This window comes from Xylaria bambusicola (genome assembly GCF_022495145.1).
Source record: "Xylaria bambusicola strain CBS 139988 unplaced genomic scaffold F5B22scaffold_40, whole genome shotgun sequence".
In the NCBI taxonomy this organism is placed as follows: Eukaryota; Fungi; Ascomycota; class Sordariomycetes; order Xylariales; family Xylariaceae; genus Xylaria; species Xylaria bambusicola.
This window is the reverse complement of record NW_025953593.1, coordinates 160,108-181,588: the sequence shown is the minus strand read 5'-3', so window position 1 is coordinate 181,588 and position 21,481 is coordinate 160,108. Positions and strand designations below refer to the sequence as shown.

The 21,481-nt window shown below is 47.0% G+C and overlaps 5 protein-coding genes across 5 annotated transcripts; 4 read left to right on the top strand and 1 right to left on the bottom strand.

The window, feature by feature from the left end:
• Positions 1-3,995: 3,995 nt before the first annotated feature.
• Positions 3,996-4,718, top strand: F5B22DRAFT_649133 (uncharacterized protein; the record flags this gene model as incomplete). Its single annotated transcript, XM_047979128.1, has 2 exons — positions 3,996-4,456; positions 4,508-4,718. 2 exons carry the CDS (start codon positions 3,996-3,998, stop codon positions 4,716-4,718), a joined length of 672 nt encoding a protein of 223 aa, XP_047828263.1.
• Positions 4,719-6,556: 1,838 nt separating this feature from the next.
• Positions 6,557-8,296, bottom strand: F5B22DRAFT_617601 (uncharacterized protein). Its single transcript, XM_047975633.1, has 2 exons — positions 7,588-8,296; positions 6,557-7,518 (listed from the first exon to the last, which is right to left on the bottom strand). Exons 1-2 carry the CDS (start codon positions 8,095-8,097, stop codon positions 7,051-7,053), a joined length of 978 nt encoding a protein of 325 aa, XP_047828262.1. The 5' UTR covers positions 8,098-8,296; the 3' UTR covers positions 6,557-7,050.
• A 99-nt stretch (positions 8,297-8,395) lies between these two features.
• On the top strand, positions 8,396-10,515 carry F5B22DRAFT_617599 (glycosyltransferase family 31 protein). Its single transcript, XM_047975632.1, has 3 exons — positions 8,396-8,425; positions 8,479-9,468; positions 9,609-10,515. The coding sequence occupies exons 2-3, from the start codon at positions 8,634-8,636 to the stop codon at positions 10,232-10,234; spliced, it is 1,461 nt and encodes a 486-aa protein (XP_047828261.1). The 5' UTR covers positions 8,396-8,425; positions 8,479-8,633; the 3' UTR covers positions 10,235-10,515.
• A 1,333-nt stretch (positions 10,516-11,848) lies between these two features.
• F5B22DRAFT_617595 (uncharacterized protein) lies at positions 11,849-13,320 on the top strand. The gene is made up of 3 exons (XM_047975631.1): positions 11,849-12,075; positions 12,175-12,644; positions 12,696-13,320. Exons 1-3 carry the CDS (start codon positions 12,022-12,024, stop codon positions 13,255-13,257), a joined length of 1,086 nt encoding a protein of 361 aa, XP_047828260.1. The 5' UTR covers positions 11,849-12,021; the 3' UTR covers positions 13,258-13,320.
• Positions 13,321-14,965: 1,645 nt separating this feature from the next.
• On the top strand, positions 14,966-17,503 carry F5B22DRAFT_617430 (adenosylhomocysteinase). The gene is made up of 5 exons (XM_047975630.1): positions 14,966-15,107; positions 15,193-15,238; positions 15,300-16,202; positions 16,255-16,690; positions 16,750-17,503. Exons 3-5 carry the CDS (start codon positions 15,302-15,304, stop codon positions 16,760-16,762), a joined length of 1,350 nt encoding a protein of 449 aa, XP_047828259.1. The 5' UTR covers positions 14,966-15,107; positions 15,193-15,238; positions 15,300-15,301; the 3' UTR covers positions 16,763-17,503.
• Positions 17,504-21,481: the final 3,978 nt, after the last annotated feature.

The window sequence follows — 21,481 nt, the reverse complement described above, 5'->3', positions numbered from 1 at the left end:
TATTCGACCCGTATCTTAATTATTTTGATCACGACCTCGTTTATCAAGTTATCCAGTTCAGTGTGGGTGTCTGGATGCTGTTCTGCGGTCTCCTTGACTTCTTTGGCTTCGCCTCTATCCGTGAGCCCGCGACTGGTTGAAAGCAGCATTACAGGCATTCGTCAAGCTGCCAGAAAACCAAAGGAAGGAACAATGCTTCGTATTTCAGGAGCTTCTAGGGTAGACGGAAGTGCTGGAGATCGGCGAAGAATCACGTGTGGAACTATTTCTTATTCTTCACTCAAGTTTCGCAAGGGCCTATCCTAATTACCAACCTTAACGCCCGTTCGATTAACAGTTACTGCATGTAGGAGTATCGCAGATCGACAAGATGCTTCCTATCTGTTTGTGGCTTGCATTAAATACGATGAGAGATTCCTTAAAAATGTGAGACGCGCAAAAGAGCCAGCTTGGGCGTCCAGGAGGTTAGATCTGATAGCCCACTACCCCATCATTCACGCCATTTTCCATCAGACCCTTGTGCCAAAGTAAAAGTTCGGTTGGGTTCCGCAAAAGCGAAGTAAAAGACGACTATACGGGAAAAATATTCACAGCCAGGAACGCCCATGGTGGTTGAATTCTGACAAAGCATGAGACATACACTCTTCTGGCCATTGTGGTGCACTGATACGATGTCAGGTTGTTTCACCCGCCGGAAACCGTGGACCCTATTCGTCTATCTTCCCTCTGTGTAGAAATGCTAAACGTCTTCTCATTCGTGATGAGTAGGGAATTGAACGGGGCTAGAAATACAACTTTAAGGCCGGACACGAAACCCCTGGTGTTTATACCTTCGTCTGACCTCTCAAGGAGGACATATGTTCAGCGCGCAGAACAACAAGGCTTCCAAATTGATGTTAATAGTTGGCACTCCTAACCTTATAGCAGAACTAGACTATTAATATACGAAGAGAAAGAAACGGGAGATGTTGCACGACTCACCATCGTCTGGTAATGGTACGATGTGAATTCGGTCCGATCTCGAGCTTTGTTACACCCGCAGGGGTAACACAGATCTGGTACAACCTCAACGCGCCGAGCATGTGAAAATCTATGCCTAGATTGTCTATCTTCTTCCGAGGTAACCGATACTACGTGCTTCGGTCAACGGAAGCAACCGAGAGCGGTTTGCGGAGCTAGTAGGACTTTCGGCAGCAGGTAGTTGACTAAAATCTAAGACGTTTTGGGCATAACATGGAAGGTGCAGATTAAGCGTCGCTAAGCGAGCAATGATACATGACTCCAGTTCTGGTCTGGTACTCTGTGAATAATGTAGCTGGCTCTGCCTTGATCTATTCTGCATCTGCTCATGACCGATTATAGGTATAGTACTTTGGATCAGTTCCCACGTAATGGAAAATGACGAGATGCTCGAAGAAAAGCAGTGGTTGTGGCGGAAGTGAGTTCACTTCTGGCTGTATTATCACGGTGCTGTATATATATGTATTGTATGGAGGTGGCCAGTTTCCCATCCTTGACAACGCTCGACCTCGTAGTTGTGTCGTGGGATAGCGTTCATGGCATTGACGAAGCATTTCCAACTATTAGCAGCTTCGCTATGACGCCCTTCGCAGCACCCCCGAAAGAAAAGAAAAAAGATCTATGGATATCAGTATACTGTACTATCTTCTTATCGTCTGAATCGGACTCCAGCTTACGAGAACCCGCACACCCGGCGCAGGCAGTATAGAAGTGGATAAGACAACGGTGATGCATCGTTATTACCATGCATCCCAGTCTATAAGACTGCCTTTTTCAGCCAAAAGAACCAGCGGTGTGGGTTATGCAGATCATGTCTTTGCTAACTCCCTCCAGTGGATAGACCAACTAGGTAAGTTGTTCGGGTACTTACCCGTAGGTGTGGCGTCATTGTATCTGGATTATTACCACTTTAGGAGGCAACTCGCGTTTGTATTGGATGAGTCAGAAAAGAAGGATAATTAACCTGTGACTCTATAAGTTATGTATGTATGTATGTGATACGGTATGTGCTGAAAGTTCCGATGACATGCGTCTCGCTCCAGTTTCGATACATGTGTATACTATATCTTCTGGTAGTAGCTGGTGAAGGACCCCTGCCGACAGTAGTCCGACCTTAGGGGCCCGCATGGCTCTCGGGTCAAGTTACCGTGAGGCTGGTAATATTCGGTATAATCGATACCCTCTGACAAATAATGTCGGGCCATGATGCTCGAGTTAGACACCGTAACACCATAGTTCACAATCTCAAGTCCTTTGGCTTTATCGTGCCCAGGGCCCCGGCTATCTTGTTTCGATGAAGTGGCCGTCAATCGCTGACTACAAGAATAAAACTATCATCGTGATTGTTTAGTTCCACCTCCAGGTATATTATTGCAACTTTAAGCTGTTCTAATGCCATATTCTGTAGGCTTATGCTTCATACGTGTAAGGCGTCTCACCTAACTGATAGCATATCTGTTAGTCTCATATGGTGATGCTATCACCCTGGAATCATTTGCGGATTGAAACATAAGAATTCGCCTCTTAATGATAGGAGGTAGCGCCGAAGTGTGTATCGGGCGTAAGAAGATCCTTGGTATAGTGTGTTGCGTGGAGAATTCGATATGGGGGCTACCTGATAGGTATTCAAGGTTAAATTGTTGACATCGAGCATGAGAGCTACACCTGTTAATCGTTGCCAAGGCGCCAGCATCTCACAACCATCTCTCATTACGCAATCAATCAGGTATAACATAACATTGGCTAGCTTCCTCGACCTCATGGAGGAGGACATCGCGGGCGGATACCGCAGGGGTTCCCTTTTTTCCGGCAGAAAAGCGAATGCAACGTGAAGTAGGACGGTTTCCGATTTCGGACGCAAAACCCCAGTAACGGATTGTGGCATCCAATCTAGGTACATGGCGTATGCTTTTGGTGATAAAAAGAATCCAGAGAGCGCCAAGTAGATAATGTATGTAACATAGGGTGGTACTGCTCCGAATTGGCGACTTCTGTCTAGGAATTACCTGGACGGACAGCTAGTGGCTTGGTATATAGTAGGCGAAGATTGAAACCTTAGCGCCTTGGGTTCCCGAGAAGCTCTCTAGGGCCACAAAGGCGTCCAGTTCAGTGTGACGTTTGTGATTGGCGGTGTGAAGGTATGTTGAGGAAATCATCGCCGAAGCCAACGGATCATGTCCACCTTCAGCTCTTAAGTTCACTAAACTAGTATGTTGGCGTTCGTTCTTCATACAATCTAACGGCCGTCGGAGCTAATTGACTCAGTGCTAGCAGTGGGTTGGCGGGTCAGAAACCAGGTTAACGTTGAACTGCCTAGCTACATAGTCTTCATTCATGCGGCGATAATTTTGCCGTTATCAGCTCAAGAAGGTAGACACGCATTACACACCGCACCACTTGTGCGGCAAACTGTCTCGGCGGCATTCAAGTAATGATACTAAATCCGTTGTTAGTGTCTGGGGAAATACTAGTGTTAGCGTAATTAGACACAACGATTAACATCATACTACCTTAGCGGGAGGACGGGAATTTATGGTATCAGTCATAGGCAAGATGGCGCGATGGTGCGATGGCGCAAGATTTCACATAAGAGTAGATATCATAAATGTCCAAGCGGTACCGGCGCTGGTCGTGTTTGGTACACAACATTATCAATGCAAAACTCACCTCGTAATCGTCCAGGGATAGTGACAGAGCTTAATGCCGAGTAGGGGTCCATTTGTATAAGTTGTCCTTGAGCGTCGCTTAGATTTGTGCTCATTTTCATGCATCCGAATCCAAGGATACAAACATCAGGACTCAGCCCGTCTTGCCCGACAAGGCATACATACAGCTTACCGCACACTCAACTTTAAAGCCATTGGCCTATAAAGAATCCGCTCCCGCCACACCAAGTTCAGTGACTCCCAGCAGATCTTACCAAATTTGATATCACTCCATAAACTTCAAGGAATTCTGAGGATTTAGGCAACACAATGACTATTCAGCACGAGCATCTGCAAAAGGCAGTACCCGTTCCTACCGCGAATGCCGGAAAGACAGCAGCCACGGCTTCAACACAAGAGATCGCAATACCAGAAGCCCCTCGGGATGAGGCTCAAGACTTGTTGATTATCTCACCTTATACTGAGAGGGAACACCTGCTGGATTTGAAGAGTCTCGACACGGAAAATGCGATCGTCGCGCAAGCCCTAGTTCACTTAAAGTGCCTCCGGTCCGACTATGCGACTGCCCCATATATCGATACATTCAACTGGGCAGAGGTAGTAGAGCAGGTAAAACGGCTAGCACAGCAAAAAGAACACAGTTGGAAAGCAAACTCGTTTTTCGTGGTAGCGTTCAGGTCCCAAATCCCACCGACTACGGTCTATGAAGACCTGGGGGCCTTGGACAAGGCAGCTCATGCGGAAGCGACGGCGAGTGGTGGATTTCTCAAGTATGTGGTTCTCTGGGCCACCGATGCACGCCATACACTGACGACGTATAGGTACTGGTTTGGGAATCCCGATAAGGACGGTAAAAATCTGGCAACGTGCGTGTGGAGATCGCAAGAAGACGCAAGGAAAGGAGGCATCGGCCCCGCGCATCGACGCGCAGCCACGGCAGCTCGGGACCTTTATTCCCATTGGAAGATTGATCGGCATAGGCTTATCATTCACGACAATGTGGAAAACTGGGATATCACCGACTGGGCGTGATGAGTCGGTAGGGTAGCATTAGGTCAGGCTACTGCATGCGAGGAGAGCGGGCTATCATCGAAGTGTTTGATAGAGGGCCCAAAATCAACAAGGTAGATAGAGAGGTTCGCCTGTATGCAACAGCGAATGAGGGGAGGGCTAGCCATGCTGGATATTCCTGGGGACTGAGTAAGTCGGCCAGGGTGGCACGAAAGACGCGAATCGCCACACCGGCGCATGGGTTTTGCTGGTGAGATTCCAGGTAGAATAGATGCTTCCTTCGGCGTAGGGCTTGTAGAGAGCGAGTACCATCGGCGGTTTAATTGCCAGGAGGCGCAGACGCAGATGAGACGGAATTATAATAGAAATGGATCGAAAGACCGGAAGCTCCTGTTCCCTCTACCTAATGCAGGGTGACCCCTAGTAAGCTGGACCAGACTGGCGTAGCGCTGCAGCCTAGGGAGAAAGAAGAAGAGACGGGACGAGGAGTAGCGACGGTACCTGTTGGCTCTACTGGCTGGAGGAGGAGGGACAGGGCCATCTTGCGGAGAGAGCTAATCAGGGCCCTGTTCTGTGCCCGTGGCAGGTCCTTGGTAGCCTGATAGCCCCATTCGTCAGCTGCGTGGTGACGGGAGGCTTGAGCACACGCTCGTAGCAGGTCGGCATGGCGATATTTGGCTGAATTGGAAGCGTACGACGGCGGCGAAGATCACATACAAAGATGAGACGACGTCAAGATGAGGCTCTTTTCGCAAGAGTCCATTAGTGGTCTAAATGACATGGAAGATGACAACACCCTTGGGCTAGCTTTGCAAAGCGTGGGGGTTCAAGAGTGGGATCTATTCGCTTCGCGCTCTGGATCAACGCCCCAGCTGGAAGCGTCTGGGAGAAGACCGCCAAAGCCGGGGGAGGGGCTTGCGATTATCGTGGATTTTCTTGTGGTGGGTACCTAGATAGAGTAAGGGATATCTTGTTAACTTGAGTGTTCCCGTGTTAAGAGGAAGGCCTGGCGCCTAAAATGCAATGCTGTTCTTGGTACGGGAATAATTGAACCAGCATCATCAGGCATGCCAAGATATGTAGGTAGGTACATGTAAGTGATATATGTACGGTAGAGTCATAGCTGCATTAATTTCATATTTCGAGACCGATATTTAGGTAATCATCGCATTACCTACCTAGGTACCTTAGGTAGGTACATACCTGCTACTTACAGAAACGTACCGACAACCATAAATTAAACTCCACCCCCGCGGCTTCCTCGTCTTTGTAGAACTGTAATTACTAGATACATCCGCAACCATGACCACCAAATCAAAAGCATTGCAATATGATATATTGATAGTATCGATATCAGCAACTCTAACGGAACTAAGTATATTATCGTGTCAGATAGTAGTCAATGTTCACCATGCTAACGATATTACAACGAGTAATATTGCAACAAATAACATGCTCGTACAGATCTCGCAGCTACCATAGTCTTGTTGTAATACCGGACCATCGATAAGGGGCTGCCTACAGTGGTATGGATTATGGATGATTCCATTAGTACCTTCTCCTCAGATATGAGACATGATCGGAGACCCAAGCGGGTAATGAGAGGAAGGAGTATTCATACGAGTATAAAAAATACGTAAGTAACCAGACATACGGCAATGATTATGCAGTTAAAATCTCAAGAGACACATACTTAAGCAGGTAGGTAGGGAAGGAACTCCTATGATCGTAGATATCACCCTCATTCTTTCACTGTCTTCGTTTAATTTATAACAAGGGCAGGAATACTAGGCTTGGAATCTAGGCAATTCAGATTATAATGAACAACTAGGGCTGCATAAGTCCTTGACCAACCAACCCCTTCGTACGGCCGAAGCGCAAGGCGAACTACATATTCAGCTAGCACAGAGGTTGCACGTGTAACATAATTTGATGGGTTTATTTCTCGATCACCTTGTTCACCAATGATAAAAGCCATCTAAATGCGTATTGAAGTATAGGGACTGTCCATCTCTTTAAGGCCTAGATTGCCTAGGCAGTACGCTCACCCATTTCGATCTATCTGTATGCCATTGTTTGGCGGCTAGTCAGAGAGACTTGTTGAAGTTTCACTTAGTGCCTTTGCGTGTCTGATATAAACTTTTGCCTGAAGACCACTCTTCAGAAAGTATCACAAGGCGCCACACTGAAATGCTAGTAACATAGTAATACAATATTAAACTAAATATACATACGTACCTTAGTCTACCGTCAACAAATACATATACATAATAAAGGTCCTTTTGCCACACTAAAGTCCACCCACCTCCGCCCTCGAGCTTTATTGTAAAGACCTTCTCTCCTCTCTTGGAGATCATCCTTGCATCTCTTGAGGGTTACCGTGACGGCTATGAGGGCTAAGCTCAAATGGTACGCCTAGCGCCGGCATTTCAGTGCTGGGTGCGATTGAATTGTGTTTCGTAAGAGTCAGGGCATAGAAATTCGGCCCTTGCTGGCCGAATGAACTACCATCATAAAAGCTATTCTGGTAGCTCTGAGGCAAGGGTTGTTGTTGCTGCTGCTCCTGTCTTTGGTGTTCTTGTTTGGCCTTGTATTTGCGGCGCAAGAGCCAGAAGATGAGAACCCCGAGGATGGCCAAAGCAGCAACGCCTACGCCTGTACCAACGCCGGCCGCAGCCCCTGGGCTAAGCCCTTGTGAAGGTGAAGTATGAGGCGAATCTGGGTCTGTGTTGGTGTTGGTGCCTACGGTCGCGCTTATTGTTAATCCCGGCGAGGAAGTCGTGGTCATAGCTGGAATAGTCAAAGTAGATGGTGGTGATGTCTAAGCCATGATGTTAGATGAGAAAGAAGCTTGGTTTTGGACTTGTTCAGAACCCTGAGTTCAGCTTACTGATAATATAGCAATACCCCATGCATTTACGCCACGATCGTCACGTACTGTATGTGTTTCTGCTTGTCCTGTATGTTCTACCAGGTCGGTTCGTGATCCCATTATGGTATCGCCAGAGGCAAAAGTGGCCTGGCATCCATACGGAGCCGCCCCAGTATCTGTTGCAGGGGCGCAATTAAAATTCCATCCTTGCACAGATGGACAACACCAGATATAATCGGCCGACTGGCCGGCATACGATGTTCCAGTTGAGCATGCTCTGAAATAGTTTGTAGGGCAACCGCCATCGGTTATATATGGCACACTAAGAGTATATGACGGCGGCACACAGCCACCTATCGGAGTCCTTCCTTGACCGTTGTTCGTTACAGACGGCATTCCGAACATGTTACTAAAAAGGGCATGGGATTCATACACGACAAACCAAAACCCCGTGCTTGTCACACACGAGCTCATGGGCGTCCAATTTGACGTTAAGGAAGGATACGAAGATGGATTGTCAGAGAGCATGGCGTCGTAGATAGCGGGGTCGCTGAGGCTCTCGATAAAGTAAACAGAGTTTATATAGAGCGAGGTTTCCGCATGATATAGTGAAGAGAGACAAGAATGACGGTTTAAAGTAGATATGCGTGTGGGATTGGGATTTATTCGTATAATAAAACAATCTCGTCAACGCCGCCAGGACCAAGCGCTTACAAACAATGTCCCTGAGGCTCGCAATTGGCTGGCAAGGTATTGCTGTTAGGGCTGCATTCCTCGAATGCAGGTGGCCATAACTGCATCGCTTCAACGAATGAAAGTCCAAAAGGTTGAAAACACCCACTATAATAGGAAACATGTTGGTTCTAGATGTATATTTCCAACATGGGCACCGAGCTAACGGAACCCCAGTCGTCGCCGCCTGGTTATAGATTAGAGAAACAATAAGAACCAACGGCTTATTCGAAAACAGAGGAGGGACTTTCTCTCCTGCATCCAAAATGCTGCCACTTTCATGTTGTCTGCAAGATATATTCTCTAGTGTGTAATTATCGGAAACTCCAGCTATGAGACTATACAGGCTTCGGTCATTCAGATTGTTCGCGTCTGTCACCATTGTATTCCTGTTAATTCATCTATCGCGCTCCTACTATAGAAAATCCATACATTCCCAGCCTCGTAGCCATGTTGCACCGTCGGCTTGCCCAGAATCTCCCCTGCTCAATGACGTGCTCGTCGTTATTCGAACAGGGGCAACAGAAGTGCTCGAAAAACTACCGGCGCATTTCTCAACGCTGCTCACCTGTGTTCCCGACTACATCATATACTCAGACCTTGAGGAAGATGTAGAGGGCCACCACATTATCGATGTTCTCGATCGGGTTAATGATAACGTCAGAATGAACGTCCCAGAATTCTGGCTTTACAACAGATTACGTGCGTCAGGAAGAGAACACTTAGAATACCAGACTTTGTTCGGGAGTGGACCGTCGGGAGCTTTAGACAACCCCGGCTGGAAACTAGACAAGTGGAAGTTCTTACCTATGATCTCTCGAGCCCTGGAACACAGACCCAGCGCAAAATGGTTCGTCTTTATCGAGCCTGACACATATATGATCTGGCAGAATATTTTAGAGTATCTCTCCCAATATGATGCGAGCAAACCGCATTACCTGGGAAAATACATGTGGATTGGCAAGGTTCTTTTCGGCCATGGCGGATCAGGCTTTATGATTTCGAATCCAGCCATGGAAATGGTTTCAAAACATTGGGCAGAAAATCAGGATTGGTTTGATGAGTACACCGCAAAAGAGTGGGCTGGTGACATGATTCTTGGAAAAGCGATGGAGAATATCGGCATTCACTTAACCTCAGCATCACCTCACGTTCAAATTGACAGTCGTAAGTTTCAGCCATTGCGTTTTATGTCCTGCCACTTTCCTCATATCAAGAGCGCATCCTCATCCCTTTCGAGATCCACTGTGGCCACCCTTTTTCTTCTCATCACCCATCTAATGTTCTGATCTCCTTTCTGGTCCTAGTGAGTACGCTGGATTGGACCACCAATAAGAACGATAAACCTCCTTGGTGTTATGCACCGGTGACATTCCACCATATGAACACACCCGATATTCATACTCTATGGCGTTTCGAGCAAGACTGGCTCCGACAGAGCAATGCCAATACGTTCCCCCAACTTCGCGATATCTTCGAGAGCCTTGTACAGCCCCGACTTCAGTCCGAGCTCGAGGACTGGGACAACCAGTCCAGAGGATTTGAATACAGTGATGAGGCATTCGCAAAACTTTCGGATGAAGGCCGAGCTGCTATTACCCAGACGGAACGAGATGCCCCAGCTTCATTCGAACAGTGCAAAATTGCATGCGAAAGAAAACCCTCATGTTTGCAGCTCTTCTACATCCCGAGTCGTTGTTTCCTTTCCGATGAACTACGTTTGGGCCAGGCAGTAGAACCTCAATGTGTCGAGTACTCACACATCAATAATAAATGTATAATAATGCAAGATATGAAGGCGCCAGGCGTTACTCTCGAGAAGGCAAGCTCCACCAAGTCGGGTTGGATGATGAGCAGGATATTGAAAGCGTCACAAGAAATGAACAACAAGTGCCAAAGCTTGAGAGAGAACGATTGGGTAATAGAGTTATGATATGCCATACAGTTCAGCCGCATAATTTGCGTTTTCACCGTTTCAAAGTGCTATTTTACAAGCGGGCTCTCATGTACCTACCGTATCATATTATATTGAAAGTTGGACCTACAGCTTTCGGAAGCAGCTCATCTAATAAGAGTTTTGTGACCGCTACTATACAAGCTTCATTCTCTCTACATAGATTATGGAACCTAATAACCTAGTTCGTTTCGGCAATAGGTATCTAGCTGTCCTCCTTTTAATTTATCCCGCAGAATTCGTTAACCACAGGAATGTATTCAGCCTTTGTTGTAACAAGGACAGAGGTTTGGGCTTGGAACTAGTGGTGTTCATAAAATAATGATCTACTATGGCTGCAAATGTCCTTGGTTAACTAATCCCTTCTTGGCTTTGCTATCTAACCTTGATTCTATATTATAATAGTTATCTCGAACGTCAAAAACGTCGCCGTTAGACGTTCGAGCGGTCTAACGGTTATCATATAGCCCCACTACGTTCAACAAGTGATCTATTTTGGGAACTGAACTTTATATAACCTTGATTTTAACATTGCCTATATGTCTTTGAAGGTTATACATAGACGGGATTATGCCTGTAGGCGTAGGCTGTTACACGTGTAACCTCTGTACCGGTTGAAGAATGCAGTTCGCCTTGCACTTCGGCCGTACGAAGGACCATTGCAGGTTGTTCATGACCTTCCAAGACATGCAGGCAATATTGGGCGATATTGGAAAGTGAGGTTATACAGACTTCGCTTCTTGAAACAGACCCTAGAGACCCAGGCGGTCTGGGCTGGCAGATCAATTGTATATAGAGTCATCTCAAGCCACCAACAGCCGAGAAGGAGTTGGTTGGTCAAGGACTACTGCAGCCCTAGTTGATCATTATAATCAGAATCCTCATTTCCAAGCCCAGTTCAACTGCCCTTGTTATATAGGCGAACTTTATATTTAGATGTACGTGTGCGTAATACTTGTGGAAAGAATTACTAATTCAAACTCTCAAGAAGCAAAGCAAAAACTGATAGGCAGCCAAAACAGCCCAAACCTTGACAAAATAAGAATCTGCTACGTTTCTAAGTCCTTTTCACCAGGCTCATTTGTGGTTGACTTTAACTCTATATACAAGTGCTCCGACCCTTGCTAGCGATGCGCCTCAAAATATGTCGCATACTAGCAGAGTCTGTATACCCTCACATAACAGAGCCATTGTTGCTATTAGTTCTTAAACCCATTGGCTAGTTATAAGAAAGACCTTGGATTGAAACATGTTTTCCTCATTGACTACCTACTTAAATAGGACACAGATGGCCCTTCTCTATAGCCATGGAAATACTGCATATATCTTTAAAGTCTTATTTATATACGGTACCCAACCAGAAATAAGGGTTTGGTTGGCCGTTAGAATATGACATTCAGCCGTTGAGGATTGTGAACTTCTGTTAATCCAATATGTTGCTCTCCAGTTGCTTAACTGACTCCTTTGCATAGTAGCACATGCACTAATCCTAATTTGTCCTAGATATGGGTAGCGCTGTGCCTGGGCTAGCCTTACCGAGCCTTACCTACGCAGCAGACAGTTTCTGCCGGCTCTCTCCGCCCTGCGGCCGCTCGGCCATCTGCCCACCCACACACACACAATTTCCATCCCGCCGAAACCACAAAATTTTGAGACCCCAGCGAGCGCGTCCTCTGCGATCGTTCGTCATCTACCGAGTGCAAGCTACGCCGCAGCCCAAAGACGACTAGACGCTGTACAACTCGGGTTCCCTCATCATCGCGATCATGGCCGACTCTATAAAGGATGCACCGTTGAAGACGGTCCAGGTGGAAGCTTTGGTACGCCAGCCGCTTATGCCCCTCATTACGCCCCTCCTCCGCTTCGATTGTGCATTTCTTGTCGACGTAGCCGTCACTGACCCATGATCTCTTGCGCAGGTTGTCATGAAGATTGTCAAGCACTGCTCTGCCAGTTTTCCTACAACAGCTACTGGATCCATCGTCGGTATGGACCAAGACGGGGCTCTCGAGATTACGAATTCGTTCCCTTTCCCCACCGCCGATGTTGCCAGCGTTGAAGGCAGCCACCAGAACGACGCCTCTGCGCTAGCTGCCGCTGCGCCTCGGGCCAAGGCGAACATCACCTACCAGAATGAGATGATTCGACACCTCAAGGAAGTCAACGTGGATGCCAACAGTGTCGGCTGGTACACAAGCGCTACAATGGGCAACTTTGTCAATCTAGGCTTCATCGAGAACCAGTACCACTACCAGCGCGAAAACGATAAGACAGTAGCTCTAGTTCATGATGTGAGCCGCAGTTCGCAGGGCGCTCTAAACCTACGCGCTTTCAGGTTAACTCCTACCTTTATGACTGCCTACAAAGAGGGCAAGTTCACCACGGAAAGGTTCGACCAGTCTTGTCGTATTTGAAATGATGTAATGCTAACTCATAACAGTCTGCAAAAGTCAAAGCTATCGTTCAGAGATATCTTGACTGAACTTCCAGTCAACCTACACAACTCACACCTTCTCACCTCTTTCCTCCACCAAATACCATCCAAACCAACCGCCGCCGACGTGGCTATGCCTACGTCGCTTGCCGATCTGCAAAGTAACCCTATGCAAATGCCCCTTCACCCTTCAGCCGATAATCTCGACCTCTCAATAGATCCGTTCTTAGAGAAGACATGTGATTTGTTACTTGACAGCATAGAGTCACACTACACCGAACTCAACAACTATCAATACTATCAGAGACAATTAGCGCGAGAGCAGACCAAGATCACAGCATGGCAAACAAAACGTAAAGCGGAGAATGCGGCACGAGTTGCCGCCAAGCAACAACCCCTTCCCGAAGACGAATGGCAGCGCATCTTTAAACTGCCGCAAGAGCCCAGTCGCCTCGAGGGTATGCTGAACGCTAAACAGGTTGAGCAGTACAGCAAACAAGTGGATGGATTTACTGCATGTGTCAGCGCCAAGATGTTTGCTGTCAGGGGAAATCTCCTTCCGGAATAATGAGGACGTGGATTAGAAAAGCGGGATGATGTTTCCCGTAGGCATGCATCTGGCACGGCGTTTGGCGATTGGGCGCTCTTTTGGGTTCTATAGAACAATGGCCTGTATTTGGCGTCACGGGACAAGGTGCAAAAACGACTCGACGTGCTGCTGTTGTGGGAAATGTGCCAATCAAAAACGCAACATAAGCTCGAGTATAAAAGGCGGCGAGAGCATGTGACTCTCAGTGGCTCATTGGCCGCAGTCTTCGAGACATTTAGCTAGTCAAATACCCAAATTGTCGGGTGACAGCAATATGAATAATGTATGGGCTTCATGATTACACACTAAATTGAACCCTCTATTGGTTCTCACATCCAAATTGACAACATAGCATGTAGGAAACAATGTTTCCATGATTAGAGAAAATGGTTTGGATAAGAAGCTATAGTCGGACAGGAACTGTACATGGTAGGGTGCCAAGGTTGTTTCATGTTGGCTACTTACCTACAGTAGGTAGCGTCCACTTGTAAGATCCATCCGGCCCGGGCTTACACACCGGTGACCGGGTATTGAAATTGACCGAAACTCGATGGCTGCTTTGCAGGTCTCTGCCTCGCAATGCAACAGCACTTGGGCTCGCATCGGATTGGTTTCCCTCATGGATACGCTTCATTTTATTTTTTCTGGTGGTCGATCATTCTTATGACATCAAAATGGTTCACAGCAAAGCCCTCTTCACTCAATTCGGTGAGTGCCTATCTGGGACAACCTGCCAGCCTAAAGTATATGTACTATCGGACTACGGTAACGTAACGTAAGTGGCTTTCAGTCTGGAAGCTGATCACTTACTTCCCGAGTGCTGTCCGAGTGTATATAGTCAGCAGTGGCTCTCAGACGTACAGTTTACTAACCCAATCAGCCTTGAACCGGCCTACCCGCCCAGATTAGATAGGTAGAGCAACTTGGCTCAATAGCTGAGCAGAATACCGCCCCCTCTTCGGGATGGGGTCACCTAGGTACCCATAACTAAGTCTGTAGCATCAAAGGCCTAGTCTAGATGACTGTACGTAGGTAAGCAGCACTAGACTCTGTGTAGGTTTATCAGGGAGGTAGGCGAGTAGGGAGAGGGAGAAGTGTCTCAACACATTTGCCGAAAGCTTCGAGTGCGAGGGGTAGTGGGACATGGTGTTGGTGTCAGGGACCATCAACCCCACCAGCCCACTATTCAGGGCGCTAGGCCGACGACGGATTCGGCGGAGCATAGGCTGTCCAATGAAGCCTGCCGGCTGGTCTAGTCACCGTAGGAACCCGGCGGGCAACAAGGAGGGTTCTTTGAGGGTCTGGCAGGTCTGTTCGGCAAGCAGCCCGTGAGAAAAAGAGAGCTGTAAAGTACTTGTATTTGTGTGCGTGGTTGAGAGAACATACGGGGGTTTCAAGATAGATAGATAGATAGATACATATATACATACATGGCGGTATCATTGTGCTACAACAAAGAAATACTCCAGATGTACCTAGGTAGGGTACCTACCGCGATAGCTGTCGGAGGGCGCTGTGGCACGGCGATGGAGGGGTATAGTAGGTACCTACTCAGTACATACCTACGTACTCAAGGTGCCTATGTAAGCTAGGTACCTTGCCATGTAGATAGGGCGGTAGCGGCTGTAGAGCTGGTCCCAAATTTTCTTGCGACGTGGGAAATCCTCCACAGCCGACTCGACTTATCGTCTTATCCTGCCCCTCCGTGCTTACTACTTCTGCCACTCCTCCCCTTCTTCTTTTTTCTCTTCTTAACCTTCTTCTCTTTCACCTCCTCAACCTTTCTCCCTCTTCTTCCCCTATTCATTCCCATCCTCGTACTCCTTTGAGTAAGTTGTCTCCAGCAGCTCGCCTTTGAACTCCAATTAGCCAATCTCCCATCAACCCGCTGCTAACGTGAGAACCCCTCGTCAGCATTATACCCCTCCATCATCATCACAGCTGTCTCTTTACTCCTACAGTAAGTGCCAATTGAGCAGCACCAAGCCGCAAAGACGTCAGACTGACCGTATCTTTCGCAGAAATGGCCGCTCCCGCTTCCAAGTTCAAGGTCGCCGACCTGTCCCTTGCCGCCTTCGGCCGCAAGGAGATTGAGTTGGCCGAGAACGAGATGCCTGGTCTGATGTCCATCCGCCAGAAGTACGCCAATGACCAGCCCCTCGCCGGCGCTCGCATTGCTGGTTGCCTGCACATGACCATCCAGACTGCCGTTCTGATCGAGACTTTGACCTCTCTCGGTGCCGAAGTCACTTGGACCTCTTGCAACATCTTCTCCACACAAGATCACGCCGCTGCCGCCATTGCTGCCGCTGGTGTCCCCGTCTTTGCCTGGAAGGGCGAGACTGAGGAGGAGTACAACTGGTGTCTTGAACAGCAGCTACTCGCTTTCAAGGATGGCAAGAAACTCAACCTGATCCTCGACGACGGTGGTGACTTGACTGCCCTCGTTCATAACAAGTACCCCGAGATGCTCAAGGACTGCTATGGTGTCTCTGAGGAGACCACCACTGGTGTTCACCACCTTTACCGTATGATGAAGGAGGGTAAGCTCCTCGTCCCCGCCATCAACGTCAACGACAGTGTCACCAAGAGCAAGTTCGACAACCTCTACGGTTGCCGCGAGTCTCTGATCGACGGTATCAAGCGCGCCACCGATGTCATGATTGCTGGCAAGATTGCCGTCGTTGCCGGCTTCGGTGATGTCGGTAAGGGATGCGCATTGGCTCTCCAGGGAATGGGTGCCCGCGTCCTCATTACTGAGGTTGACCCCATCAACGCTCTTCAGGCTGCTATGGCTGGCTTCCAGGTTACCACCATGGAGAAGGCTGCTCCTCAAGCTCAAATCTTTGTCACCACGACTGGTTGCCGTGACATTCTTGTTGCACATCATTTCGAAGCTATGCCCAACGATGCTATCGTTTGCAGTAAGTGATTAGCAACTTTACCTAGAGACTGCAGTAACTAATCTGGTGTTAGACATTGGCCACTTCGACATTGAGATCGACGTCGCTTGGTTGAAAGCCAACGCCAAGAGCGTCCAGAACATCAAGCCCCAGGTTGACCGCTTCCTCATGCCCAGTGGCCGCCATATCATTCTCCTGGCTGAGGGTCGTCTTGTTAACCTCGGCTGTGCTACTGGCCACTCGTCTTTCGTCATGTCCTGCTCTTTCAGCAACCAAGTCCTTGCTCAGATCATGTTGTACAAGGCTGAGGATGCTGCCTTCGGCAAGAAGTATGTGGCTTTCGCCAAGACCGAGAAGCTTCCCGTCGGTGTCTACGTTCTCCCTAAGATCCTCGATGAGGAAGTGGCTGCCCTTCACTTGGCTCACGTCAACGCCGAGCTCACCAAGCTCACTTCCGTCCAGGCTGAGTACCTCAGCTTGCCCATTGAGGGTCCTTTCAAGGCTGACCAGTATGTTCAATCCCTGTCCTATGGTTCCTGTGCACGTAACTTGCTAACCTTCCTCTCAGCTACCGATACTAAACTAATTGTACATAATAATTTGTTGCATCCCGCCTTTACCGGGTTCGCATGGGTGTTTTCTGTTTCAACAAGCATGAGTATGAGGCATCAACTGGCGTGGGTATCATAAATTGGGACTGGAGGGTTAAAAAGGTTACAAGGGGCCGGCCGGTCATACTTTTCAACAAAAGGCGTTGGCTATTATAATGCATGATTCCCCTCAGCGTTTGATATTTTCTGTAGACACAGAAGATTTGTGTCGCCAGATACCGACAGCTACGGAGAGAGCTGTATGGAGCTCCGTCAACCGGATCTCAATAGATTTGTAGAAGCTACCTTGCTTCAACAACAAATGATACAAACTTCGTGTTATGACGGACATACTGAATATTCTTTTTATCTTCTCTTGTTATCAGTGTCCTAAGCCCAATATCATCCATCAGTGTCACGGTATCTTGCCATACATAGCAATACATAGCGTGGGCGAGGATAAATTCAGCGTAATGTCTGATGAAACATACTGCTAGGCAGATATCCTACACACTTGGTATACCAACAGACTAAATCTCTATTCGTGGCCATACACTCATCTCACGGCATATTATCTAATAATAAACTCTTACACCAAGATCTAGCCTCTTGAGACTCAAAACATACTGCCCACTGATCTCCTACTTCATAGTCGATTTCTTTTCTAAGATTTTTATCCATCTCCTTGTTCTCGCCATTTCAGTGGGAGTCTCACGGGGAAGTAACTGAGGGAAGCAATTGAGTATACTCTCCAGGACCGAGCAATTATAGTCTATTCAGGTGATCTAAAATTTAAGTTCTACTATGGGAGCATAGCTTACGATATCTCTTTTCCTGGGGGGAATGTATTAGCATACCGAATGCCTCTACTGATCTATAGATAAGCTGTTGGTGTTATTGGTGATATTCTGTTCCACGGGATAGGGTGGTGTTTCACACTGATCAAATGTCACAGCACCACTAGATAATTGTATCCCGCCTGTAGGCCTGTGGTTATATGCAGGGAGGGAGGTTCTAGCTATGCCAGCTTGTCTACTTGCCTAGTTTATATTTACGTTGGTCCTTTGTCCATGCTCTATATATCGGAAATCGTGTGATAAGTAGTTCGGAGTATTTCGTAGCCTGTGAGTTGTTTCATCCACTGTCATGGAGCGCAGTATGGTGTTTGCAGTGAAGCTTTTACTTGGTGTGCGAAGTTGAAGAGGGTTAGTAGTGAAGGTATTCAGACTCGTCTCCTCCAAGGGCTAGGTATTATTGAAATTATATCATCTGTTTAGGTTCCTCCCAGCCTTGATTGCGGACTTTGGTCCTATACAATTGCCCTGGATTATAATTACATAATCACGATTGGATTGATCTTCCGACCTTCAATTCCCGTTAACGTGTCTCAAGGAGGGGAAGGTTGAATAGCTTCATATTTCAATGGGAGTTGATGTTTGTTTATATTGGGTGTGCAGCCAAAATCTGCAGATGGTCCGTCAATATCTCAGGTTATGAACTTAAAACTCTTGGTAGTGTTTCTTTGCCCGCCAGTCTCTAATTATTCTAAGTGAAAATGTTTCAACTGTATATTACAGTTGGAATCCCGACTGCTGCGTATCTCAACGGAGAAAGGAAGTGTACATAGTTTACAGTTATCCTGAATTTATTCGCTTCGTTTGAGGTCTTTTGGTCATTATGCAATAATATACATCCTATCGTATACTTGTTTCCAGAGCCCATCCATGACGGGCTCCGTTCAGATGCGTCATTTATTATGATCATTGTTTGTATATAGATATGTTGGAGTGTACTAGATTTACAACAAGTTTTCAATAGGGAGAGATAATTTTTGTGGATAATTAAAGCATAGTTTATATAGGTGATACGTACTGTTTCTGCCTTAAAATTGGTCTAGATATGGCTTCGGAGTTGGAATTATCCATTATACGCGTATTGACAGTCCCGTACATTATTTAACTTGGCGAGCAGCACAAGCCCTATTTTTCTGCCTACAGACACCTGCTCACCGCGACCCATATCGTGGTTGATATCGGGTCTGCAAGTATGGAAGTACTGCATAATATTTATTGCTGTACGATGCTCCTTAGGACCTCCGTGCCTACCATGGATATTTACAGGAGGACTCTTTGTTCTAGTCTCCGATGCCCCTTAAATTGTCCTTGTAACAGTGGAAACTCTTTAGATATTGTACCATGAAGCTCGGTGGCTCTGTTGATGTTATCGACAGTGTTGAGTGGCTGAGTTTCACGATCGTATATTATGCGTGGATCTGCGTAGCATCATATTCTCTGGGGCGAGAAACATGCTCCGTAGGTGGCGTAGATTGTCTGTATGTACGGATATTCTAGGCTCCTGGTGCAACGAATAAGTGTTCTCATACCTCGGTACTCTGTGTTCGAGATGAGGGCTAGACTCTTGCGAAACAACGTTGCATATCCACAATGATATTCACAGTACATATCAATAATATGTTACCTAGCTGATGCCACACTCTTTGCCTGTCTATAATCCACCCTGTAGGGTGTTGGTATAGAAGTTCCAACCATCAACTAGTGGGTGGTGTCGTATGTTGTTGTACTACTGCTCTTGTTTCATGATTAAGCCCCTGGACAAGACCAGAGAAACTACATCACATGTGATCCAGCCGGCAGAAGATACCTATCCAGGCAGGAGGGAATGGGCCCCTCTTACGGAAAAGTATTGTGGCAAGAAGAGTTCGACTTGCCGACTTGGGTTAGCATACAAGATGGTGATAGATATCACAGTGTCGCATATTATGAGGACAGACGGCTGGATTCCCGACCTGACAGCGTTCTATCTTTTGATATTGTGGCGGTCTAGTGCTTCCCTTCTGTTTCTTGGTTATATAGTAGACCAGAGAGCTTCCAGAGACAAGTAAAAGTAGTGGATGTATCTCCTAGGTAGTTTACAATTGCTAAGCTGCATAGAAGTTTTCTCTATGTGCCTACTACTTGGATCGTCTACGTGAAAGCTTGAATATCGATTTAAATTGTTTTCAAACGATGCCTAACATAATGACCTAACAACTGCCTGGCTACAAGTTTCGAGAAAATTACTGAAAGGTAGAGGTCTAGCCTTCGGACATAGAAGTACCAGAGCTAGATGGCCTTCAACACGGCCCTGTCCAACAAGATAGATTCAAATCTGCTCAGTACGTGTAGTCTAGATTACTACTACTAATAGTTGCCTTGAGATGATCACTCCAGTGGCCGAGTTATAGGCGCCACGGCGCCCTCCAAGTATGTCTGAGTGACTTTGAAGACTTGAAAACAATCAAGGCATGCTTACTAGACAGCCACAATGCAGGTAATCATCCAATTCGTTTCATTACACATAAATGTACCCCGTAGTTAGAGAGTATGTTATCTGCTTATATGCTTTATGCATCGAAGCATCAAAAGCATTGCAAAAACTTACAGTTGGTCTATTGTTATCCATGAGACATGAATTGATATACCACAGCTCACAAACAAGGAATGAAGGGCAAAACAATAAACAACAAATAAATTAACAACTAGAGGTGCCGAGATCAGACGTTGGACACCGAGAAGAGCGGATAACTATTAGATAAGTATGCATGGAAAAAATTTTGATAAATTAACGTGACAAGACAATCCAACTTTGCCAAAGCCTTGGTTGAAGATAACGTTATTCTCGCCCATTGTTGCCAGATCACAGGTACATACCGGCACCGTGCTGATCACCCAGTTCCATCGATTATTTAAGCTGCGCTACTTACATGGACTGGACTAGGTAGGTAGAAGAGGGGTGCTGCACTTTTCCTGAGGACGAGAACGAAAAAGAGATGAAAAAGCAAGCAAGTAATCATGATAGTGGCACCTAGTCCTTCTAAATAACACCCGCTCCACGGCAAGGTACTGTACATAGGTGGACCACGTAAGCAATGATCAGCTATTGATTGGGAGAGGAGCAAGGGAGACATTCATCTGAACGTAGGTAGGTATTCGTGTCTTCACCCTCGGCCTACTCATGCTCAGTCCGCTCGGGTCTCACATGATGATGCCCAAATCAACATCGATGGGTACACAGCAGCGCCTAGACTGGATGGATCTTCACCAAGTACCGATACATAACATTGGGCGCTCAGGCTGCCTCATAAGATCGCTCCGGCTCGGTTCCCCAGTCATGTATGTGGGCTGGCTGGCCGTGTGTCTGCGGTCTTCATGTCGTGCCCCTACCATGCACCATGCTGCTGCGCGAGGAAACCTTCCACTTTCTGGGATGTTTAATTTACGGCTCCTCATACGAGTATTTGTTGCTATGACGCATATACATAGACAGGAAATACAGAGATATAGACATCAGCGACAAAAAGCAGACACGGCACGAGCATGCATGCAGAAAACCTTTGACACGCACAAAAGCAATCACGTAGCAGAGGGGGGAGGGGCGGGCGTTAAAAAAAAAGATGGCGTTTCCCCGTTTTCTTTCAAACCAGTCTAGCTTAATGATTGGTACCTAGTAGCTACATAAAGTAAGCTTCACGTCCAGGGGTCGAGAGGAATAAGTACCAAACCTGTCAGACCGGCCTAATCTCTGCTTGCACGCTGTGCTTATGTCTGCTAGGGGAAGAAGAAGAAAAGAGCGTACGGGGCCCAGGAAGAAAAAACGTTATATATATGCAAGTACCAATTATTCGTCAGACCTGCTGAGCTGTGCTGTAGG

Bases quoted from the DNA above. Each gene is read 5' to 3' on its own strand.
- F5B22DRAFT_617601 (XM_047975633.1), bottom strand. From the start codon at position 8,097: ATGCTCTCTGACAATCCATCTTCGTATCCTTCCTTAACGTCAAATTGG. The intron at 7,519-7,587 runs GTAAGCTGAACT...ATCATGGCTTAG, and splicing joins GGGGTATTGCTATATTATCA to ACATCACCACCATCTACTTT.
- F5B22DRAFT_617430 (XM_047975630.1), top strand. From the start codon at position 15,302: ATGGCCGCTCCCGCTTCCAAGTTCAAGGTCGCCGACCTGTCCCTTGCC. The intron at 16,203-16,254 runs GTAAGTGATTAG...ATCTGGTGTTAG, and splicing joins CAACGATGCTATCGTTTGCA to ACATTGGCCACTTCGACATT.
- F5B22DRAFT_617595 (XM_047975631.1), top strand. From the start codon at position 12,022: ATGGCCGACTCTATAAAGGATGCACCGTTGAAGACGGTCCAGGTGGAA. The intron at 12,076-12,174 runs GTACGCCAGCCG...TCTCTTGCGCAG, and splicing joins CGGTCCAGGTGGAAGCTTTG to GTTGTCATGAAGATTGTCAA. The intron at 12,645-12,695 runs GTTCGACCAGTC...AACTCATAACAG, and splicing joins GGCAAGTTCACCACGGAAAG to TCTGCAAAAGTCAAAGCTAT.
- F5B22DRAFT_617599 (XM_047975632.1), top strand. From the start codon at position 8,634: ATGAGACTATACAGGCTTCGGTCATTCAGATTGTTCGCGTCTGTCACC. The intron at 9,469-9,608 runs GTAAGTTTCAGC...TTCTGGTCCTAG, and splicing joins TCACGTTCAAATTGACAGTC to TGAGTACGCTGGATTGGACC.